Below are 22,539 nucleotides of genomic sequence, written 5' to 3' on the forward strand. Positions count from 1 at the left end.
GAGACAATGCGGGGCACATTTTGACATGTTATATATTAGTAAAAACAAACACAGAGTATGCAGAAAACATGTGAAGGTCCAGTATAGTGTATTTGATTTGAATGCAAGTTTCCAAACGTTTTATGAGGTTTGATTGAAAGCTGAAGTTTGACTTTTGATTTTAGGGACTTACGCGATAGTATTTTTCCACCTTCAAAGACTTGAAAGTCAAGCGTGTTTACAAAAACTAATGCAGATATAAACAATGCTGATCAGGTCACACTGTTTTCAGCCCACTTAACGTACCTTTCATCTTTAGAGTTTCAGTCCACCCCTGCTTTATTCTCCCCCACTATCCATCCTGCCTTGTATCAGTGATTCAGGCTGGTGGCAATGGTGTAAAGGTGGTGGTGGTGGTGGGGTGGTCCTGAATAAATTTAGACATGTGCAACCACTTCTTGTTTTTAAAGTCATTAAACTTGTATGCTGTTCAATCATTCCAGGCTGGAAAAAGAACAGCTCAAATAAATCATTAAACGCCCCCAAACTATGACGTTCATGCCCATGATGAGTAAACCTCAGACCACAAAGTCATATTATTTTGAAAATCCATCCCGGAAGCGCCGTCTGTCACTCCGTGTACTTTGCCAGGTTAATCAAACAGGGGCAGAAAGCTCTCCCGGAACTCTGCAGCCGCAGCGGCTCTGATTATTTCACCATCGGGGTTCGGTCCAACATGGCGGCTTACGGATGGAAATACTGATGACAGTCCGAAAGATCGCCTCGATTTGTACGATGGTAAGGAGCCGAGTCCGGGCTTTATCTCTAGGGCGTTCATGCGCTGCGCCTCTGTCCGGTCCCCGGGACGCTAGGCTACTAGCTGCTCCGCTAGCCTGTTCGCTAACCTTACAGACAGGGCAGCACGATAACACACAAACAAAACAAAACAATAAAAACAGTGTTTCTCTGGAAAGTTGTAGAGCCCGTGAGGAGCGGCTGTTTAGCCATGCTTATCCTCCACCTCTGGGTGGGAAAAGGAGAGCTGTTTGATGAGGAAACAAAGCGTGTGCGGCAGTTTAATAATAGCCAGCTTCGGTTTGTTTACGCGAGAAGGGCGATAACTGGCTAGCTGAGCCTGCTAGCTCTCACGGCAGCTGCCTACGGGTTTGTCTAGATAAAGTTATTGGCTTTCAAAATTTAAAAAAAGTTCCGCTTCTTTTTTGTCGCAGAGGTGCGTAAGTAGACATGGGTGGATGTAAACAGCTCAGCCAGCTGACTCTGCTGCCTGTTCGTGTGTGAATGGTGGAAAATTTCCAGCAGTTCCTGTCATGGGATACACCCTGAATGTTTTCCCCGTGGACCCGCTAAATTCTCTAAATGCTTAGTTTTCCAATAATGTGTCCAGTTATCCTGAAGATGCCGCAACAGGGCACAAGAGTCAGGAACCAAAGTTTAAGAGGGTTTTTTTTTTTTTTTTTTTTTTGGGGGGGCTGTGACTGTGCAATTTCTTTACCTCCCTCTTTATCACATTTGGAGTCATGTTTTTGCACATGTAATGCCTTTAAAGAGTTAAATGATAACACTCAGCCCTTAAAGTGGCTTTTTTTTTTTTTTTTTTAGAGGGGACGGGCACTCTACATGTTAAAGAGAGGCTGAAGGTGGAAAAGTGAGACATTAACACTGCTTTGCTTGATTTCCTGCTAATGTGGCGGCTCTGTCTGTGTGTGCTTCAGGCTTAAAGCTTGAAGATTAACCTCTGACTGTAACTTATCCTGTTTGCACCTGCTGCACCTTTCAGACGCAGACAGATGGTGACACAGATGCTGTGGAGAAGCTTTCTGCAGTCCTTTTCATTCGTTGGCTGCTCCTTTTTATTTATTTATTTATTTATATATATATATATATATATATATATATAAGCTCTGTTTACATGGCCACGTAAACCCCTTTAAGTGTGGAGGCCCGGCATCTTCAAGACAAAAACAAGCAGGGCTGAATGTTATCAGGGGGCCGGCGAGTTTGTTCAGTGTGTTTACCACCTTGGCGTGCTACCAGGCGCTGGCTGGATGGTGTTTGTTTTCGCAGAAGATCGATTGGGCTCGTGGAAAGCGTGAAAGCCACAAACGAAGTCTGCACAAGCAGCAGCCGAGCGCTGCCCAACTCAAGTCTTCATTTGACACTTGACACAACTTATTTTTATTTTTAAAATCATTTCTGCATAAGTGGACCTTTGCATAGGGTTGCAGTGGCTGATTCTTCTGTCAGGATTATATAGCGAAGATTATGAAAACAGGAATAACAAAAATTGTCACAGGGAGTGTGCTGGCGTTTGGCTCGTTTAGTTTTGATGTTTCCTCCGCAGAGTGGTGAAGTGCAGCTTTGAAACTTAACTGCCTTTTACTTCCACCAAAGTGGGCGACTACACTACAGTGGCTCTGTAGGCACTCTACATGCCTACAGTGGCTCTGTAGCGTAGTGGTTTACACATTCGCCTAACAAGTAACAGATGCCTGGTTTGATCCCAAGGTGAAACGCAAATCTCCTTTCAGGTTGGGTCGGGAAGGGCTCACTACAGCGACCTCCTATAAATAAGGGAGTAGCAGCAAATGACCAGAAATATCAGGAAAATGGAAAAAAAATAATTGAACTTTTATTCAACTATGATAATATTACTTCAGAGATGTAAAAAAAAAAAAAAAAAAAGAGTTTCCTGACCAATCAGCAGTAGCTCCATAGGCTGTACACGCAGTAAAGATACACGTATGTATATCAAATGGAGCCAGTAAAGCCTAAAACAGAGTATACATCATTGTCTCAGGCCAGAAAACAGGGGTTGGAATAGTCAGGCAAAACATCAGGACTGTACTAGAATTTACTAGAGATGAACTGACTCATCTATAATTGTTAATTAATGGAGTAGCAATAATAACCCATCAGATTCTCTCATGCCCTAATGACAGAGCTGTCATGCTGACGGGTCTGTTAAATAGGCCCGTCAGTAGCTCTTTTCCAGTCTAAGTGACCAAAAAGCTTAAAGCTAATACTAAATTACTGCATTGTACTTTTTGTGTTACACACACACTGCTGCTTTCAGTCTGTATTGTGTGTTTAACTTTGTCATGTTTTTCTAATTTGTGATTGGTCAGATGCTGCTCGTAGCTAGATTGAAAAACCCTGGGTTGAGGTGATGACCATCTTTGTGTGACCAGAATGTCTGAAAGATATCTTGGGTGTATGGTACTGCTCAGCAGTACAGGGCCCTGATCACCTAATCACCTTAATTGCATTCAGTAAGAGCACCTACTTGAGTTCTAGTTATTTTTTTTGCAGCCGATTCCAGATTCAGTGCTAACTTTGAGGACGGCCAGTGAAGGAATGAGTCTTGGGAGCAGATGCAGAAGTTATCACACTTTTCCACTGATCCAAGCTTGAGTGACACCTTATCTTTGCCTCGCCTGGTTTCCTGTCACTGTGTGTGGAGGAGTTGCTTGAGCCTCGCCTGCAGTGGAAGTCCAGCAGAGACGCAGCGCCAGCAGAAATGAAGCAAACGAGTCATTTTCTTTTTAAAACTGAAAAGCCTCCAAACAGCAGACACAGTTTCTCACTTGGTCACAAGTTATTTTGCAGCATTAGTTTAGGAAAAAGCAGACAGACTAATGCTCTTCTTCCCAACACCCCCCATACTGATCGTCACTAATAATAAACCTAATCAGTGTCTGAAAACAGCATCAGTGGAAACTCTGTAACAGCCTTTCATGCTGCCCCGAGTTCACTTCACTTTCATTTCCACCAGTTCAGGAAACGCACCCATTTCAGTCATCGCTTCAGACACCAATAAAGAAAAAAAGCATCATTTAATTAAAATGTGTGATTTTTTTAGCACCCATTGAGCCAATCTCACCCCACAGACAGATAATTGCCTTTCTCTTTGTTTGCCTTCCTCACGTCAGTGAGCTTGTTTTTGTGTCTTGCTTATTTACAGCCCCCATGCTGCTCGGAGGTCATGTTTGTTGGTGACTGTACAAAGCGAATGCACACATCTTATCAAAACAAAATTGGTCTTCCTTATTCACCTAAATTCAGTGCTTCTCTTCGAAGAAAAATAAATGAAAACTTCTGCTAAAGCTAAAAAGCACAGAGTTAAATAAACAGGGTACTGCTTTCACTTTTAGATTATTCTGCTTTCCTGTTAAATATTCTTTACAGACAAAAAAAGGTGTTTATTCAGCTGATCGAAGTAGAAGCAAAATATAAAGTGTTTCACTTCATTTGTTATATCTGCAGGAATAAAGCTCATAGCACAGAACTCAACAGCTGTGAGCTCTCTCTACATTTCTCCTGCGATGTTTGGGCAGGTTTCGCCGCTCAGGTTGACCATTTTCCCAACACCCTCATTACTCGCCGTGTTTAGTGGACACACGTTTGGTCACGTGTGATGGTGTTGGTTATTTCAGTAGGTCTTTGTGACCTGGATGGATACGCTGATATGCTGTACAGGCACCCGTCTATGGGCGCCTGACTCGGTGTTGGAGGATTCATGTTAGCAACCACCGCATTGGTTTTTCTTGGCCTTCATGCATTTGTCAAATACTGCACTTTGTGGTGTGTTTTCAGGTGATTGAATAAGTTAGTTGTGTTGCTTGGCAGTGCAGACACAACTCTACAACACTTGCTGCATTTGTTCTTGGTTAACATCACTTCCCATAAATTCAGAATTCAAAGTACTTCAAACAACGGTTGACGATCCGCTTTGAGGGACAAGCTCTCCATCTTCTGCTGTGCCAAACATTTGAGTGTTTTGCGTGTGTTATCTGTAGGAAACCACTGCTGTCGAGTGCATCCAGTTCAAGTTGCACGGTGCAGGGAAGGGCTGTGATTGGCTCATGTAGGTGTGTCATCAGGCAGTGATTTAGAGAGCGCTCGATTATTTTGTATTCTGCTGGTGGAGGCCACTTTTTTGGGATCGCTCGATGGTTTTCATTTAATTGCTGGGAGGCAAAATTGTGATCGACATTAAAATTTGATTAATTGTGGAGCCCTAGTTTCTAGACTTTTAGACCAGAGGGTTGAACTATGAAGTGAGATTAATGGCTTATGGCTCAGTCAGAGTAAAAATAGGACAGCCTCCTTGCAACTAGCAAAATTGGTGATTGCACAGTGATTGTGGAGGTTTTGGCTGGACTTTGAACTGGCTTGCTATCTAAAATAAGGTTGGAGTCGCATATAAGTGACTGTGGAAAATCAACAAATCTAATCGCCATGTAATTGCAAACATGTCTTAATTTAATTACAAACTGACTCCATCTTTTATCCCTGTCTTGATGAGTGAAAGTTGCTTTGAAGACTGCGGTTGACTGCAGGTCGTTGCAAACCTGGTCCCCATCTTTGAAGCAACCATTGCAAAGGCAACGAGATTGCAAGTTCACTGCACAGGTCAGAATCTTCAGTGTCAAAAAGGTGACTGTCTTTTTTACCTGGCTAGATTGGCATGGCAACTAATGCTAAACACATTACCTGGTTGTGGTCAGGTTAAGCCACACATCCTTCTCTGCTGAAGGAATATGTTATACTCACAGTAGACAACTCTCACATTTTGGGTAACAATGAAACTACTTTTCAGCGTTAGCATATTTTTGAGTAAATAAATATATTTAAACATGATTAATGAGGTTTATCAGTGTGCAGAAGAAAACAAAACGCAGAAAATGAGGATACGAAGCAAGAAACAGCTGCAGCAAACAGATGGCTCAAAGTCCAGCAGAGCAGGGAGAAAACCGAGCAGGAAAAATGGGAAACAATGAAGAGGAAGTGAAGGACAAAGGAGGTTTTTTTTTAATGGATATTTAAGTGAAAGGGGGGGGGGAATGACTGTATGTTTCAACTCCACTTACGTGAGTGTCCTCGAACACAGAGCCCCTCCTGAGTGATGTGAAAATGTTTGAAAACCATATGAATTGTTTTGTTTTGTTTTTTTCTTGCAGGGCGCCAATGCCTCTGCCTTGGAAAAGGAGATTGGACCGGAACAGTTTCCCGTAAATGAACACTACTTTGGCTTGGTTAATGTGAGTATCTGTCATCGTGCTGAACTTCAGTAACACTGATGGGCCGCGCACCTGTTTACCTGCTGCAAACTGCAGAGCACAGCCACAGCTTTTGATCGTGTCAGGCTGATTCAGAGCTGATCTTTAGTTGTCAGGTCATTTCTCTTGTACTGCTGAGCCTTATTTGGTTTAAACAAGCACAAATCATGCCCTTCTCTGAGTTCCATCTTTCTCTGTGTTCCTTTTTTTTTTTTCTTTTCTAGTTTGGAAACACCTGCTACTGTAACTCAGTGCTGCAGGCTCTGTATTTCTGTCGACCGTTCAGGGAGAAGGTGCTCGCATACAAGGTAAGTAATGAAAGACAGAATCCAAACACAACAAAATGCCTTATTAGTATGAAAACCTGGCTTGTGTTGGAGGACTGCACATTTAGCTTTTCATGAGAGCAGATGTTTGAATTGAGCTGGTGCTTGGTTTGCAGTGCAGTGGTTCCCATAGGTTGTAATCTTGTGTATCCCTAAAGCCTTCTCAAGAACTCTTTCTTCAGCACCACTTCATGTTCACAAATCTGTTAATTTTAGCTTATTTTAACTCATTTTCAATTGGATCTGGACTACTTTTACGTTTTACTCGTAGTGATTACGTTCAGTTTATCTGGTATTTCTAACATTCATCCATTCATCTGACATTCATGATTTTAGTTTCTACTCCTGAACAGCTTTCTGTTAATGCTACAGTCCCACTAAGGAAAACAGTGCAGACCATCTCACATTCCAGAATGATTGCCAGCGTGTGCAATGAACTCACAATCTTGTTGCCTTTGAAACGGTTGCTTCAAAGAAGGGAACCAGGTCTGCGACCACTCGTAGTCAGTTGCAGTCATCAAAACAACTTTGGTGTGTCAAAACACCAATAAGACAGTCAGTTTGGCATCAGTTGGTGGTTACATGCAATCTGTTCATGATAATATGGCAATAACCTGTGATGAGTCAGCAAATATTACAAGTCAGTTTCCATCCACAGAAGTTCATGTGAACTACTGACATTCAGAGAGCAGCCAGTACCTCACAGATCTGAAACAGATATTCAGAGCTTCCTCCACATATAGAGACGTGGTTGCTGCAGCAATCTAACTGCAGAATGTTACGGGGTCTCTGCAACCTTTCTTTTATGTAGGAATAAAACCAGAATGCAACCGGTTGAGTCGAGTCCCCTTTGCAAAGATACACGTGTCACAAACAAGTTGTGCTCAGCAGTGCAGATGGACTCAGATTGATGTTGGCAGATTTTCTGGGTTTATAAAATGGCATTTATTCACAAAACTTCACCAGTCTGTCTTTGAGTGATTGCAGTCAGGACTGCAATTGTTTGGAGACAGGTTGCTTCCCAGGCTCAAGGCAACCTGTCGCCCAAAGGTTCAGAGTGTTGCACACTCACTTGCAATCAGTCCCTGAATGTGAAAAAATTCACTGCAACTATCGATATTTTGTAGTCAGAAGGTCACAATTAACGTTTTATGTATTATGTTTAGCTAGTATTTACATTTATCCATGTTTCTAGCTAACAAATGCAGTTACTTTTAGAATATTTTCTAACTTTGTCATTATTTTACAATAGTTAAGTATTTCAGTCTAGTACGTTTAGGTGGCAATTTCATTTTCTATAGTTTTAGCTGACAGTTTCAGTTGCTGCTAGCTATTGCAGCTAAAAAACACGGGTGTCACAGCTAACAGTGCTAACAGTCAAAAATGCAACCGACTGAAAGATTTGGAAAAAATGTGGCTGTATACCTGGATGTGCTACACAAGAGTGGCATTTACAGTGTGTTTATGCAGGTTTTATGAGAAAAAGTCTCTTATATTCAGACTGATTCAGATTCATTCGTGATTCATTAATGTGCTGTTGAAGGATCTTCTTCAATAGTTCCTTTAATTGTTGCCTTCTGTCACACCTCTCCCCCTGATTAATGGCTTGTATATAACTTCCATTGCTCATCATTTTCTTGTGTGCGTCATAGTTCACATAACATCACTTTCATAGATTAGATAAAATATCAAGGGTCAGCCTAGTGTAACACGATGAGAAGATGATGTTAAACCATTGCTGGGTTGTTGAGGCCTTTACAGGGTAACAGTGATCTCCTCCTTCTCTTCAGGTGCAGCCTCGTCGCAAAGAGTCCCTCCTCACCTGCTTGGCCGACCTGTTCAACAGCATTGCCACACAGAAAAAGAAAGTCGGCGTTATCCCGCCCAAGAAATTCATCTCACGGCTGAGAAAGGAAAATGGTAGTGAATCAAGATGATGCTGCAGTTTAGAGATGTGACTGTTCATCGAGGTTGAGCACTTCAACTTCGCAGCTCTGCCAGAATGTGCAGCTGCCGTTTGTGTCGGGGCAAAAGCGGAAACGTTTCTCCATCAGTCGCTCATTTTAACCCCAGTTTCTCTCACCGTTGAAGCGCACAGCTGAGGTTGATGAGGCAGAGAGTGGAGAAAGGAAAAGAAGAGAGGGGAAGGGGAGGGGAGGGTTATCGCAGCTGAGGAAATATAATTGTCAGCCAAATACTGAAGGGGAAAGCAGATGAAAAAGAAGCCAGTCTCCTAATTGGCCGTATTTCTCATTGCTAGCACATGCTGATGCTGTTTATTTTCTGTTCTCTTTTCTTCCCACATCTGTTTTTGTCTGTAATTCCTCTTTCCACTTCTCTATTCTTACACCTCTGTATATCTTTATATTTTCTATTTATGTTTCGTTGTGGTTGCTTTTCATTTTCTCCCTCTCAGAGCTGTTTGACAACTACATGCAGCAGGACGCCCACGAATTCCTCAACTACCTTCTCAACACAATCGCAGACCTGCTTCAGGAGGAGAAGAGCCAGGAGCGGCAGCAGAATGGAAAACTGGTGCAGAACGGAGGTGGAGGAGTGGGAGGAGGAGGAGGAAGTAGCGAGGGAGGAGGAGAAGGGGAAGGAGGGAAGGAGACGCAGCAGACCTGGGTGCACGAGATCTTCCAAGGAACGCTGACCAACGAGACGCGCTGCCTCAACTGCGAAGCTGTGAGTGGCTCGGATACTAAAGCTGGACGTAGCTTTAAACCGGCATTTCTTTTCTAATGGCCACCAGCTGGCGGCGACTCTGGTTCCAAAAAGGCTTGACGATCGTCTCCTCCGTTGCTCTGAGACTTCATTAAACACATGTAGCTACGTTTCTGGGAAGGTGCATGTCAGGCTATGCCATAAGCTACTGCGCAGATTTAAAGCAGAAGCATAAACCCCGCTTTAGATTTCACTCCAGAACGATCTGTGTTTGAATCGTGAGATCATAACTTGTACACATTGTAAATCGTGTACATTCATTGGTTCCTGATGTTGCAGGTTGCAAGAAAGGAAAGTAACAAAGCATACAGAGTATGTGGGTTAAAAAAACATGAAGGTGATTTATGTTGTTTGCGCAATAATGAACATCAAACCCTGCAAGACTTTTAGGACTTTTAGATAATGGTTTATTTATAGATGCTGGTTTGCAAACTTTGATCTGATACACAGTATCATGTGTATAAATGTGGCATAACATTTTATTTTTACTATGAGCACACACAAACTTATCAAACCACATAATGTCAGTAAGGTTGCATCGTAGGCTACGTTCTCACTGCAGCCTGAAGTGACCCAATTCTGATTTTTTTTTTTTTTGCCTTTATGCGACCTGTATCCGATCTTTTCATGACAGTCTGAACAACACAGATCCGATTTTTTTCAAATGCAACCCAGGCCACTTGGATATGTGGTCCTAAATCCGATACGTATCCGATCTTTTCAAATGCGACCTGTGTGTGTGTAAACGTCACTATTCTGTGTCCTGTTACGTGGACGCGGGAAAGAAAACAAACTGACTTCTGCAAACACTGAGCGTGCTCGCTACGTGTGATGTTATCACGTCCTCTACTGCGCATGCGGGACACTTTTAGGTTCGTCTGCAGTTCACACACAGATCACATCCAAGTCACATACATTTGGAAATGTGAACGACCACCCAAAAAAAAAAACCTCAGATTTCACAAAAAATCGGAATTGGGTCATTTCAGGCTGCAGTGTGAGATCCTACAGAGGCTGCATCCCTGGGTCCAGAAAGTCCAGACTCTGTTCCCTCATTTTACCCTTTTTAAAGGCCGAGAGTGTGTGTTTGGACTGGTTTATGATAGTCCACATCTTGTATAGCTGCATTTTATCTGCTTGGCATTTGCTATCAGTAGTATATTGATAAGTTGCAGCAAAATCAGTCTCAGCAAACCTCTTTATTAATTGTCCTGGACTTGACTGCAGGTAAAGGTAAAGTGTGTGTGTGGACAACACTGGGCGCTTATTTTAGGTTTAATGTTATTACAGCGCTTGTTGAATTAATCTGGTGATTAATGAGTGTGACCCTGTGCGTGCGCCTTTTGCTTGTGTTTCAGGTGAGCAGCAAAGACGAGGACTTCCTGGATCTGTCTGTGGATGTGGAGCAGAACACGTCCATCACGCACTGTCTCAGGTACACCGTGTTTGTTATTGATGGAAAAGTCTTATGAGGCCAAAAAAAAAAAGCTATTAAAAAATCAGATTTTTAGAGTTAAAATGATGCTGGCTGGTCTTGGTAACTGTGTGTTTCTGCTTAAACAGGGGCTTCAGCAACACAGAGACGTTATGTAGTGAATACAAGTATTACTGCGAGCAGTGTCGCAGCAAACAGGAAGCCCAGAAAAGGTGAGCGAGGTCATCGTTGTGCAGATTTAGAGTCTGATTTTCTTTTGCTCTCACCGTTTTTTTTTTTTTTTTTTTTTTTTTCCCCTACTCAACCCAATTCTAATACTCGACCTGCAGATACCACAGACCTCGTACCAGGAAACTCTTTAACAAAATATAACTTTTTTTTGTTTTTTTTGCAAAGCACGGTAACTCTGGTTGTCTGTGACATTAATACAGGTTTGTGAAACATCATTATAATGCACACTTAATTCATGCTGTAGGATCTGCTGGACTCAGCAGGTATGAGTCTTTCAGATGGTCCTGAGAAGCTACTATAAACAATAATAAAATGCAATGGAGAAAGGCCTCAAACTGCCCAGTGAATTAAAAGTTCAGAAATTAAGTGTCTTGTCTTTACTGTGAAGTAAATGACCAAATATCAGTGGGAGAATTACACTTTAAAACTGATTTTTATTGTTGGCTGTTTTTGGCCACTAGTTGAACAGACTCTGAGTCCTTAGTTTTTTCAATGTAACTGGGTCTAAATGAACAATGATTTAATTTATTCACTACAATCACAACCACTTGCCTAATATTGTGTATGTTTCCCTTGCGCTGTAAAATCAGCTGCATCCTTTAGGGCCGTGGCGCTCCTGTAACCATCGACAGTATAAAAGATGGACGTAGTTACCGTGACGTCACCCGCTGGCTTCCTGTTTTTTAATGTGATCAGAAAAGTCAACAAATGCACTTTAATTCTGAGTGTGACACTGGTTTCCCATATTATTGGAAAATACAGGCTGAGAGCCAGTGTGTGTCTGCAATAGCGCTGCAGGGGTGGTTATCTACAGCCTGTAACTGTCACACAGCTATATGTGCAGCACAACCACTTGAAAGTTTTTGTGAGCGGACAAATTTGTTCCATTAGACGGTACCCCTGAAACCACATTTGATGTTACTATAGCAACCAGCCATTGCCTTCCTGTTCGATTCTGAGAAGTTCGTCATGAGCGTCAATCTAATGCAGTGTCTATTATTAACTACTGAACAGCGGACCCACAGCAGCTGGACGGCACTCTGTCAGTGTTGCTCTTTGACATGAGTTTTCCCCGCTCAGGGTGGCAGCCGTCTACCACACAGGGCTTCTGCTGCCACATGTATTTTTATACATACCAGCCTACGTTTTTGAGAGTCTGCTAAGTGCAACAAGTAACATCCATTAGCTTGAAGGGCCCATGCCAACGCTGGTGTCTGCACCTTGCATTATCACAGAGAAGCACAAACCCTTAAGGTTCGGCCAAATCAGGAGGGACACAAAACACGCTCGTTATTCCTGGTGGGAAGTCTGTGGATGAGCATGGAGCGCTTTTAGCTGCTTGAGCTTTTATCAGGGAGAGATCAGTCTTACTGCATGTCTTTTTGTGTTTGTGTTTTTGTCATTTCTAAGTGCAAAGGTTCTTTTTCTTTTTTTAACATTTGGGTCACCTCAAAGATTTTTCTGCTGTAAAATAAATTTTTTTTTTTTCAAAAAAAAAATCCATATCACTCTTTCAGGATGAGGGTAAAGAAGCTACCCATGATCCTCGCACTCCACCTGAAGCGCTTTAAATACATGGACCAGTTGCACCGCTACACCAAACTGTCCTATCGTGTCGTCTTCCCCCTGGAGCTCCGCCTCTTCAACACGTCCGGGGACGCAACCAACCCAGATCGCTTGTACGACCTGGTGGCTGTCGTCGTGCACTGTGGCAGGTAGGGTTTTTTTTTTGTTTGTTTGTTTGGTTTTTGCAGCTGCAGTCTCACAAAGGTAGAAGACATGCAGACGAGGTGTCTAATTTGTCTCATGTGGTTAAAAAAGAAAAAAAAAAAATGAGCACAGCACACTTATCAGTAATCGTTTTAGTTTGTCATCCTAACAACACAAGGAGCAGAAATTATTCAGTTTATATGTGAATAATTTGCTAAATGATCATAAAACCATTTATCTATTATCACAACTTGATGTATTTCCCAGTAGCATGTAAATGTCACTTCATTCAACCCACAACTTCACTATTCCCCTGGCAATAAAACACTTAACTAATTAATTATCACTTGATCATTCAAGTTAGAGATACCGTGGTCATATTTACCTATTTTCTAGTTAATCTAATGATTATCTAGATACATGTGCATAAAATCTGTTTACAGGTGCTTTGCTATGGGGTGGTGTGGGGAGAACCCAAACTCAGGGTACAAAAAAAAAACAAACAAGAAGGAAACCTTTTAATAGAGTTGGAAAAGTCCAAAAAGCACAGGTCGTGAGACGCGGGTGAATGCGAGTAACCCGTGAAGACATTCAGACAGAAGGGGAGCAAAACCCAAAACAAGACATGAGGGGAAAAAAAACTGCTGTCAAAGTAAAAAACAACCAAAAGACACATCACTGAATATGATACAGAGACAGTGGACCACTGGAGAGACTAAAATAGCAATAAACTCAAAACTGGAAACAAAATCGTTACACAGTCACAAAAAGTCAAGAATAAGATTTAAATTATAACCAATTAGTGGGCGTTTAATGTGAAGCGTGAATTCACCGGCTGTGTGTGAGTGCCAGCAAACTGCTGAAATTTCAGTTTCCCGATCATTAGCTTCTAATGTGAACGTTCTAATGAACAGGATGGAGGCAAATTCTAAAACTCTGAACTGAAGCACATCCTCAAAAAGTCTGTTTGTCATCATCATTTCAGCCGGTCTTTGTGGGGGTCTGTTAAGTGAATTATGTGGCTGTACTGTTCATTATATTTATATATAAAACAATCAGCCAGAGGGAAAGTTCCTCCCTCACTAAAGCCTTACTGTTCTCTCACTCTTTCAACGGTGCACAGATGGTATAAAAGATGGGTAGCTCAGTGGTGGAGCAGGTGACCACACATATATATGGTGCAGGCGGTGCGAGTTTGAGTCCCGGCCTGTCACATGCTTGCCCGCATGTCTCCCGGGCCTCCTGTATAAGTGAATGAGAAAGCGGGCCCTGACCTCTGTAAACAATTTTACTGAGGAGTTTATGGGCTCAGTCACTCGGTTCAGGTCATAATGAATAAAATGTAAAGTCCATTTTGTAAATTTGGGTCATTTTATGTTTAGGAAAGGAGCACTATCCAGGACGTGCTTGTTGGCTAACAATTTGTGATTGCTAAGTCGTTAGCCACTTAGCGTGCAGCTTTACAATCATATTCACTCATTGCTCGTCACATTGTGGCGTTTCAAAACGCCACAATGACCGCAATGGAAATGCTCATCTCAAGGTTTCAAAAATATCTGAAAAGATGTCTGAAAAGTGACTTAATCTTGTGAGAACGACCCTGCAGTTAATGGAAGTGCGATGGTCCCTGCTGTAAGGGATGCCAGACAGCCAAGCTTATATTTCCACACTGAAATAATCACCATTTAAACATTTTGCAAAATGCTGAGTATTGCAATAACTTATACTGTGATTTATCACCCCCCCCCCTTTTTTTTCTTTTCAACTGCAAATTATAAATTTAATCTTTATCTGTTTTATCCAATAAGTTATCTCACTTCAGTTATTTTTTTGGTGCAAAACCAGATTGTCAAGCATACAACACTGTGACCAAAACCTGCCATGAATGCTGCCACAAGTCCGATCAGTCTGCTATCATTCTGCCACTGAATGGGGTCAAGTTGGCAATTACATGCAATCTGCCTGTGATAATACAATATTTAACTGTGATGAACTTCTGAAAATCATATCTGTTGCTGTCTACATAGGGAGAATTTCACATTTAACAGACATTCACATTTAACTATTACATTTGAGCTCGGCAACCTTGCTGTCCTATAGGAATGTAAACAGAAAACGACCAGCTGGCAGCCAGTTGAGTCGAAAGACTCAATCAGACTGACTAACATGTTGGCAAAAGTGGTCGCAAGTGTGCAACACCCTCAAGGTCTGGGCAACCATTTGCAGTCAGTCGTGGAACGGGGAAAACGGTCAATACACTCACCAGACAGAGCCCGTTTAGTATTTATTAATTTTTTGGTAGTTGCGAGGAAGTTGTATTTTTTACTGGTGTGACTGAGCCATTAGCTTGCTCTGGATTAGGAGGTTGCTTTGTCGGGCTCAGTGTTGGATGTTTTTTTTTTTTTGTTTGAGTCAATTTAATGTAAGTTTTTTTCTAAGCTAACGTTACCTCAGGTTGGTGGTGCATAAGAATAACCCTACAGAGTATTTAATTTATTTAATTAATCATCAATATTTGTGTCCTAGTATCAATATAGTATCGCCACACAGAATATTGCAATATTATGCTGTATTGATCCCTCTCACCCCACCATTAGTATTACAGTAGTATTGCGTCACATTTTAATGAGAGTTTAAAATGTAAAACTTTAACAGCGTAAAGTAATTTCTGCTACCCACATCAGCTATATGAACTGTATATACCTGATATAATGTGTTGAGGATTGCGTTGTCTGTTAAAGGTAATAACCCTCTGCAAAAGTAAAGTAAACCCTCACCACCAGAGGGCAGTGTGTTACCAGTGGATTAGTTGAGATATTTTCAGATGCGTGAAAAGAATAACTTTTGATATTCTATCCTCAAGAGGCTTTGCCTTTTGCAGGATGCCACTAAATAAATAAAATGAGCTCCTAATGACTTGCCTGGTTAAATAAAGGTTACAGTGGCTCACTGCACCATCTTGTGGTACAAATTGTTATGACACAAGCAGCCTGCCCGCGGTTCGTCTTCAGTTGATACCTTTTCAACACAATACACAGATATGTTGGGATCTTAGCTGTTGTTTCTTCTCATTTTCTTGATAGTTTTAGTTAATTTTGGGATGTTCAGAACTGTTTGTAAAAAAAAAAAAGACAAAGTTTTACAGAAAGTACTTTTAAAGCTACATGTTGAATTATGCACTGGGTAAAGTGATACAGAAATATGTGCTTTTTGACAATGAAACATCTTATGGTTATAATTAATGTCTCATAATCTTGTTAGAGAGGACGTAATGCTTCTGGACAGTTTTTAGCTTATAACTCGAAAAAAAAAAAGTTGCAGATGAAATCATACATTAAGTCATTCGTCAGATATTTTAATGGATAAAAATAAAGGAGAAAATAAATTTAAAAAATAATAAATCCATGTATCCCCATAAACATGGCTCTGTTCTGGTTTACATCACGCACAGAGACGAGATCTGACATCAGTTGATGTGTAAGTGAGCATGTGCGAGTCGTTAGTCACTCTTAGTCATTAGTCTTCCTCCTGAATTGCAGATGAATTTGATGTAATCTAACACTGGCGCTTTCCTCAGGAGTCATGTATAAAGACACAGGCTGCATCACGCTGTGCAGTGTTAATGTGAGCATGTTTCTAACCACACGCTCTAATCAGCAGGATCAGCCCATCACAAACATGTTTGCCTCTTTGACAACGTAGGGATAGAACAGTGAAGCATTTTTCATAATAAATAATCTAGCAGTTTTTTTAATCAGGCTCGACCTACTTTGCCACCGGTGATAGTAATAATGGCTCTGTGATGTTATTTCTTAATGTGTCTCTGGTCTCTGTTTCTGCACTTCAGCGGTCCAAACCGTGGACACTACATCACCATCGTCAAGAGCCACGGCTTCTGGCTGCTGTTTGACGACGACATCGTAGAGGTGAGATGATCTGGTTTGTTTGGCCTTTCTTACTGAGAACCATGTTCACTCTAAACTTTCTCAAACCCGGGCTTCATGTTTTACTTTGCAGGAAATCAGATGTCTTGAAGTATTTAGTCCTTTTTTAACACGTTGCAGTCTTTTAAAGGTTCAGTACCCAATTTGTTTTTATGAGTTTGAATAAGGAAAGATTAACTGCTATAATTTCACTGTATGCCATATCATGCTTATGTAGAAAAGAATCTGATCTAGGTTTTTCCATTTTACAACGCTGTTTTTATCAGTATTTTTCTTGTTTTCATATTTTTATCTTTTAAAACGATCTTGTGACATTTGTGCAAAAAATTACAACCAAATTAAGAGACACCATTGATCGCGGCTAGACTTTCAAATATTGAGGCGATAAAACTATGGCGCTGGAAATGAGCATAATGAGTCTAAGAGACCCCCTTTTAAAAAGAACAAACCAGTGTAAATTGGGTAAAACGGCTGTAAACCTTTTAAATTGAGCAGAGTTTCGGCTCACGTCAGACTGAGCACTGACTGAAACATTAAAATCCCCATCTCCACATAAGTTTCTCATCTAATCCAAAACCAGACAGGAATTCCAGACTTACCGTAGATCCTGGCTGTCCCGAATGTTTTGTCTGGGCTGCCTGCAGCGAGCCGACCTACATACCTGAACCTGATGAGGAGCTGAAATTGGATTTAGTGATCAGGATAAATAATAGAGGGTGGCTGAAAGTATCCATAAAGGCAAACTGAAAGGAGATAAGAGGAGAAGGAAAGCAGAGATGGGAGCATACCTGCTTTTTATTGGACATTTATCTTTCTCCTTTCTCTGTCATGGTCAGTGTACCATCTCTTAATTGAAATAATTCTCATCTCAGATTTAGTATTATAAACTTAAGGGCTCTTTGAGGATGACGCAGACATTGTTTTTTTTTTTTTTATTGAAAATATGAGAGACTTCTTCTCTGTCTGCTCCAACCCTCATTCCTCTTTTAATTCTTACCATCTCCGAGCAGGTGATGCTGACTGAGGCTGAGCTTCTGACAGACTTTTTGGTTATTTTATACAGCAGCTAATGATTTCACATTTTTTCCCATAGTTGTCGTGAAATTGCCATTCTGATGATTCCCCGGGAGCTCCTGCTGCAAAACCATCAGTTTTCCCTGCCGATGTTGTGATCGTGTGGGTGGGTTGGGGGAGATGCGGTTGTCTACATAGTAACAACAGTCTGACATCCTTGTACCATGTGTGAGTGGTTTCCCAGTTCCACTCAGCACGCTGTGATCTGCACTGTAGCTGACATGTCAGCAAGGAAAAGCTGTAGCAGCTTGTATAGGATAGTGACAATGTGATGTCAGTCCAAACATGGAGATCTGTCAGCATCTCCGTCCCTGCCATATATTAAATATGAAGTTCAAAGTATAGGTCTGCTAGTATGCAGTGTGAGCCAGTGGCCTGCTGTAGCTCTTTAGTGATTTGGCAGTACCCGGCCAAAGCCTCGACATGCTGCTGTGTTTCAGAAAAGTAACCTTTCAGTCTGATATTTTTCTTTCTTCATGCCAGAGAGAACGGTATGCCACAGCAATCAAACCATCAGCAGTTCGCTGGCTGTGCAGTCATCATAATGAGGCGTTCCAGGGCTTGCTGACGTTCAGTCTGTAGTTAGGGGTAAATGGGTTCTTCTGATTCACATGGCTTTTTTTTTTTTTTGAGACATTTATCTGTAGATATACAGTCCCTGCATCCTTTCTCAAATAATTACCGCAGGACTTTCCTGTGAAGAATAATATGTGCACTAATTACAAGTAAAGCATTTACGTTGCTGCATCCCCAGATAGGGTGTCTCAAAATAAAGGTAATTAGACCAGCATGCCTGCAGACACTCGCATGTTTTTGTGGGTTCTTCTGTATTTTAAGGCCACCTCTATGCACCCTCCTGTTTTGTTGAATTCAGTAAGTTTCAGTTTTAAATATATTTTTGACAGATTTCTAAAATATTTGTTTTTTTTCCTTTTTTTTTATGACTGGTGGTCTAATAAATTTGGCAAACATTGTAGGTACAGTTATGTTTAAAACATTCATTTACTGTAAAGCTACCTTTCTGATGTGATCCAGAAAATGATTGACTTACCCACTCTTCACTCTTACAGAGACGTTACTGGTGTGCTTGCATACTTTATTTTATGTCTATTCCACATGTGGGCTGAGATTTTTCAGTGTTTATTTTACAATTTCAGATTATTTGTGTAGTTTTTCAGTAGCTTCGGGCAGCTTTTGGTGTACATACGTATCCAGTTTGGATGGAAATGAGTTGCCATAATCAAAGAATGAAAATGTTAAGTTATAGTTGTATCATTGCCCAGTTTAAATTCTTAAACGTCTGCTCTGCATTACTGCCTTATAGTAAAGAGATGGTGGAATAATACATGATTGAGGAATCTAAAACACATCTCCACTCGCTGTGCACTTTATGAGGTGAAACGGTATATTTTTATGCAGTTCAAGACACCTGCTTTGCCAGAAAATCCACTTTTATGAAGCCTGTAATGTTCCGGACATAGTCACAGAGGTGTTGACTTGGTTATATTGTAACACGAGAGGTTATGGGTAGGGTTTTAGAAAATGCTTTAAAACATTTCGAGGTTATTTTAAACACACGTTTTCCTCTCTGTGCAGTTCCAGTTCGGCCAAATTAAATGTCAAACACACACACTGGAGGGATTTCTTTGCCCAGTTAAAATGGTTTATTTTGCTTTAAGTCTCCTCGGCAGTAGGAGACATCACCCTGCTGTTTGCAGGGAAGAGCTCAGTCAGTCATCACGGACTGATGTTTAAAGCTGATATAACCTCCACAGTATTTTTCCACTATGGCGGGACGTTAGCCCACTCAAACATCTGGTCTGGAAGATTCTGCTGCGTTTGCAGAGAAGAAACATTAACTTTTTTTTTTTTTTTTTGGTTTGTGGAGATTTGCTCTGTGTGCCTCTCTGTTTTATATTGTAGCTTGAAAACTTTGATGTTATTTTGACCTTTTTTTTGGGTGCTTATTTCCACTGTTCGGCTGTTTCCTCCTGAAACTGAAACTTCTTTAGTGTCTCTAAAGTTGTGAGACACTAAAGAGTTCGAAAATGAAATTTTTATTTTTTAGTTCCCGTAACTTCATATGAAACAGGAAACTGCTGCATCGATTAGGAACCAGTCATCCAGACCAAGTCTCAGGATATATGTCCATACTATCTTCCATACTCAATCTATCTTCGGCTTATCCAGAACCAAGTTACGGGGGCAGCAGCCTGAGCAGAGAAACCCAGACCTCCCTCTCCCCAGCCACCTCCTCCAGCTTATCCAGGGGAACACCGAGGCATCTTTGCAGCTCCAGCCCCAATCCGTCGGTCAATCTACCGCTTCCATCTCCCCTCACTCGTGAACAAGACCCTGAGATACTTAGACCTGAAAACGTTCTCATGTATATGGGGTATTAAACTCCTCCATTTGGGATAGTAACTTGGCCCTTTTCCGACTGAGGATCATGGCCTCAGACTTAGAGGCCGGAGCCCAGAGCCCATCCTGGCTACCATAGGGCAAGAGGCGTACTGACTTTCCTAAATCTCACCTCTGGCCCTCCATACAATAATACTTTAAAAGACTAAACATTTCCAACCAATAAAAACTAATCTGAAATGAGTAAACCCACTCTGGAAACTAAACTAAATTTAAAAACAAAAGGTCAAAATGAAATGAAAACACAAACCAATCAGAAAATACAAAACTGTATTAAATCTGGGGTGTTGAGAAGCTCCTCCCACCAGAGCACTACACAAATGTCATGCTAATTCAAATCCAGTTGAACACACAAAATAAAACACGCTCATATTTACATCTTTGCAGCGTTAATTGCAGACTGGGACAATAATGGGCAGACATGCCCACCACCACACAGTGGAAACTGTGAGTCAGTTTAAAAGGCAGTTGGCTCATCTATTGATTCTCTCTTTGAATGCAGGAATGGGGAGAACCAGATCCAGGTCATTGTGCCATGTCTCCTCCTCATAATGTCTTTGATACAGATTCCAACCTCTGTCTTCTTCTTCTCTTGCAGAAAATTGATGCGCAGGCAATAGAGGAGTTCTATGGTCTGACCTCAGACATTTCCAAGAACTCGGAGTCCGGATACATCCTGTTCTACCAGTCCAGAGACTGAACCAAGGCAGCGGTAAATCCCCCCAAAGACTGTCTCTCAACAGATGGGGAGGGGCTTATGGAGGCCACTGCCCTCACTTAAATATCCAGGCTTTTTTCCCTGTAGGCGGAGCTTTGCACTGGAGCGCCACTCAGGACGGGTTGAGACGTGTGCGACAGGTCTCACGGCAGCCTCCTGGATTATTCAAATCCTCTGTGTCCACACTGCAGCGGAGCACCTTAAAAAAGAAACAAACAAAGAAACAATAAAAAGAAGAATGGCTGATTTTACGACACTCGCTTTGCACTGTGGCATCAGCTAGGCAGACTGACCAATCCCACCTCTGCATGTCCAGACTGACGTGCAGAGGTGGAGACGATGCGGCGTAACCAATCAGCTGTTTTGCAGCTGGTGTCAGAGGACGTCAGTCCTCGCTGTCACGATTACCACTGAGGACATTTTTTGTGTGTGTGCAGACTACACTATGCTAAATTAGCCTTTTTGAGACTTCACTTGGCACAAAAGCCGATACACAACTCCCCCAAAGATTCCTTTAACATCTGACGGCACTGTTGGAAGTCCCACCTGTCACAGCAAAACCACTGACCACTGACACGTGCTTGAATGTGAGCGCAGCGCTTTGATGCTAGTTTGCAGTGTTTGCATTTTGACGTTTTGCCAATAACATCCTGCATAGTGTTGCAGGCAGTGGTTGAAATGAAAAGCAGCCACCAGGGAGGTGTTGATGGATCCGAAATGAGTCCCACTGTTTTTTTTTTTGTTTTTTTTTAGACTTAAGTTAAAAAACAAAATAAATAAATATTTTGAATATTAGAAAACAATTTAAACCAGTTTAAAAATTCAAAAATACAATTTCCGTATATATATGATTAAAAATCTACAACTGTCCCGTTAAAGAAAGATCATTTAACACACATACTTTTTAATCCAATCTCTGGAGCACCAACAGTCTGCTCTAGTTTCCAGCACGTCTGGCAGTGAGAGTGGCTGGTGATTCCTTTTAAACTTCCTGGTGTGTTGTGCCATTTTTAACCACTCCTGGTGCCACAGTGGGAAGGGGGGAGGAAGGTCAAAAGGAAGTATTATAACAGCATAAGCTAATTTTTAAAATGCCAGCTTCTCATGGTTTTGACAGCAAGCACACGCTCTCAAGGATTTGCGTTGTTTTAATGTCTGACTTTTTTAAAGATGTCACAATATGCACATTTGTACCTTTTTTTTTTTTTTTTTTTTTTTTGTTGTTGTTGTTAAAGGGACGCACTAGGAGCTTTGTCAGTTCTGACATCCAAATTAGACACTACATGCAGGGTTGAAGTTTGTCTTACAGATGCCTCCCTGCACACACACACCTACCTTTCTGCAGCTGGTTCACCTCATAATTTCAGCCAATTTTGACTCGAGCTTAAGTGTTTCTCGTGCAGCTGTAGCTCTGGCAGGCAGTCAGAGGTTTTTACATAACGTGTTTTCCACTCCAGAATCATAAATTGCAGCCTTCAGTAACACTGAGCGATGCTAAAGGTCTGCTGATGTGGTCCGCTGATGCCCAGCTACACGGTTTATTTTAATGCAGTAAGACCGTCTCTTTCTGATGTTTGCGTCAGCAGCTTTAAAATGGCTTCTTCTTCTCAGCAACAACAGCAGCTTCTGGTTTAATGGCAACTCATCCAATTAGTTGATGTTCATCGTAGCTGTCTTGCTGTTTCTGAAGTGATCAGATAATTGCAGAGTGGGCAGTTGCATTAAATTGATTAACTTGCATCTTAGTGCTGCTCCAAGACGCTGAGCTGATCAATCAACTGAACATTTTGTCGTTCCAGTAAGAAGTCATTTCAACTCATTTATCAATTAAAATGGGTAGTGTTAGGCAGGATTTCTTCTTCTTTAAAAACTTGGAAATGAGTTAAAAATGTGG

General features: G+C 41.4%; 1 protein-coding gene across 2 annotated transcripts; it reads left to right on the forward strand.

Moving 5' to 3' along the window:
* Nucleotides 1-642: 642 nt before the first annotated feature.
* On the forward strand, nt 643-21,830 carry usp12b (ubiquitin specific peptidase 12b). 2 transcript variants are annotated; one of them, XM_030753792.1, is made up of 11 exons: nt 643-777; nt 5,961-6,041; nt 6,284-6,367; nt 8,176-8,305; nt 8,802-9,073; nt 10,471-10,547; nt 10,676-10,759; nt 12,296-12,493; nt 16,336-16,414; nt 20,526-20,639; nt 20,733-21,830. In XM_030753792.1, the coding sequence occupies exons 1-10, from the start codon at nt 730-732 to the stop codon at nt 20,625-20,627; spliced, it is 1,155 nt and encodes a 384-aa protein (XP_030609652.1). In that variant the 5' UTR covers nt 643-729; the 3' UTR covers nt 20,628-20,639; nt 20,733-21,830. The 2 variants fall into 2 exon arrangements, with proteins under 2 accessions (XP_030609652.1, XP_030609651.1); XM_030753791.1 differs by having other exon boundaries at nt 20,526-21,830.
* The last annotated feature ends 709 nt before the right edge of the window (nt 21,831-22,539 follow it).

Source organism: Archocentrus centrarchus, chromosome 18 (genome assembly GCF_007364275.1).
Source record: "Archocentrus centrarchus isolate MPI-CPG fArcCen1 chromosome 18, fArcCen1, whole genome shotgun sequence".
NCBI classification, from domain to species: Eukaryota; Metazoa; Chordata; class Actinopteri; order Cichliformes; family Cichlidae; genus Archocentrus; species Archocentrus centrarchus.

Excerpts from the sequence above, each read along its gene's own strand:
- usp12b (XM_030753791.1), top strand. The coding sequence starts at position 730 with ATGGAAATACTGATGACAGTCCGAAAGATCGCCTCGATTTGTACGATG. Across the intron at positions 12,494-16,335 it reads GTCGTCGTGCACTGTGGCAG|CGGTCCAAACCGTGGACACT; the intron begins GTAGGGTTTTTT and ends TCTGCACTTCAG. Across the intron at positions 16,415-20,525 it reads TTGACGACGACATCGTAGAG|AAAATTGATGCGCAGGCAAT; the intron begins GTGAGATGATCT and ends CTTCTCTTGCAG.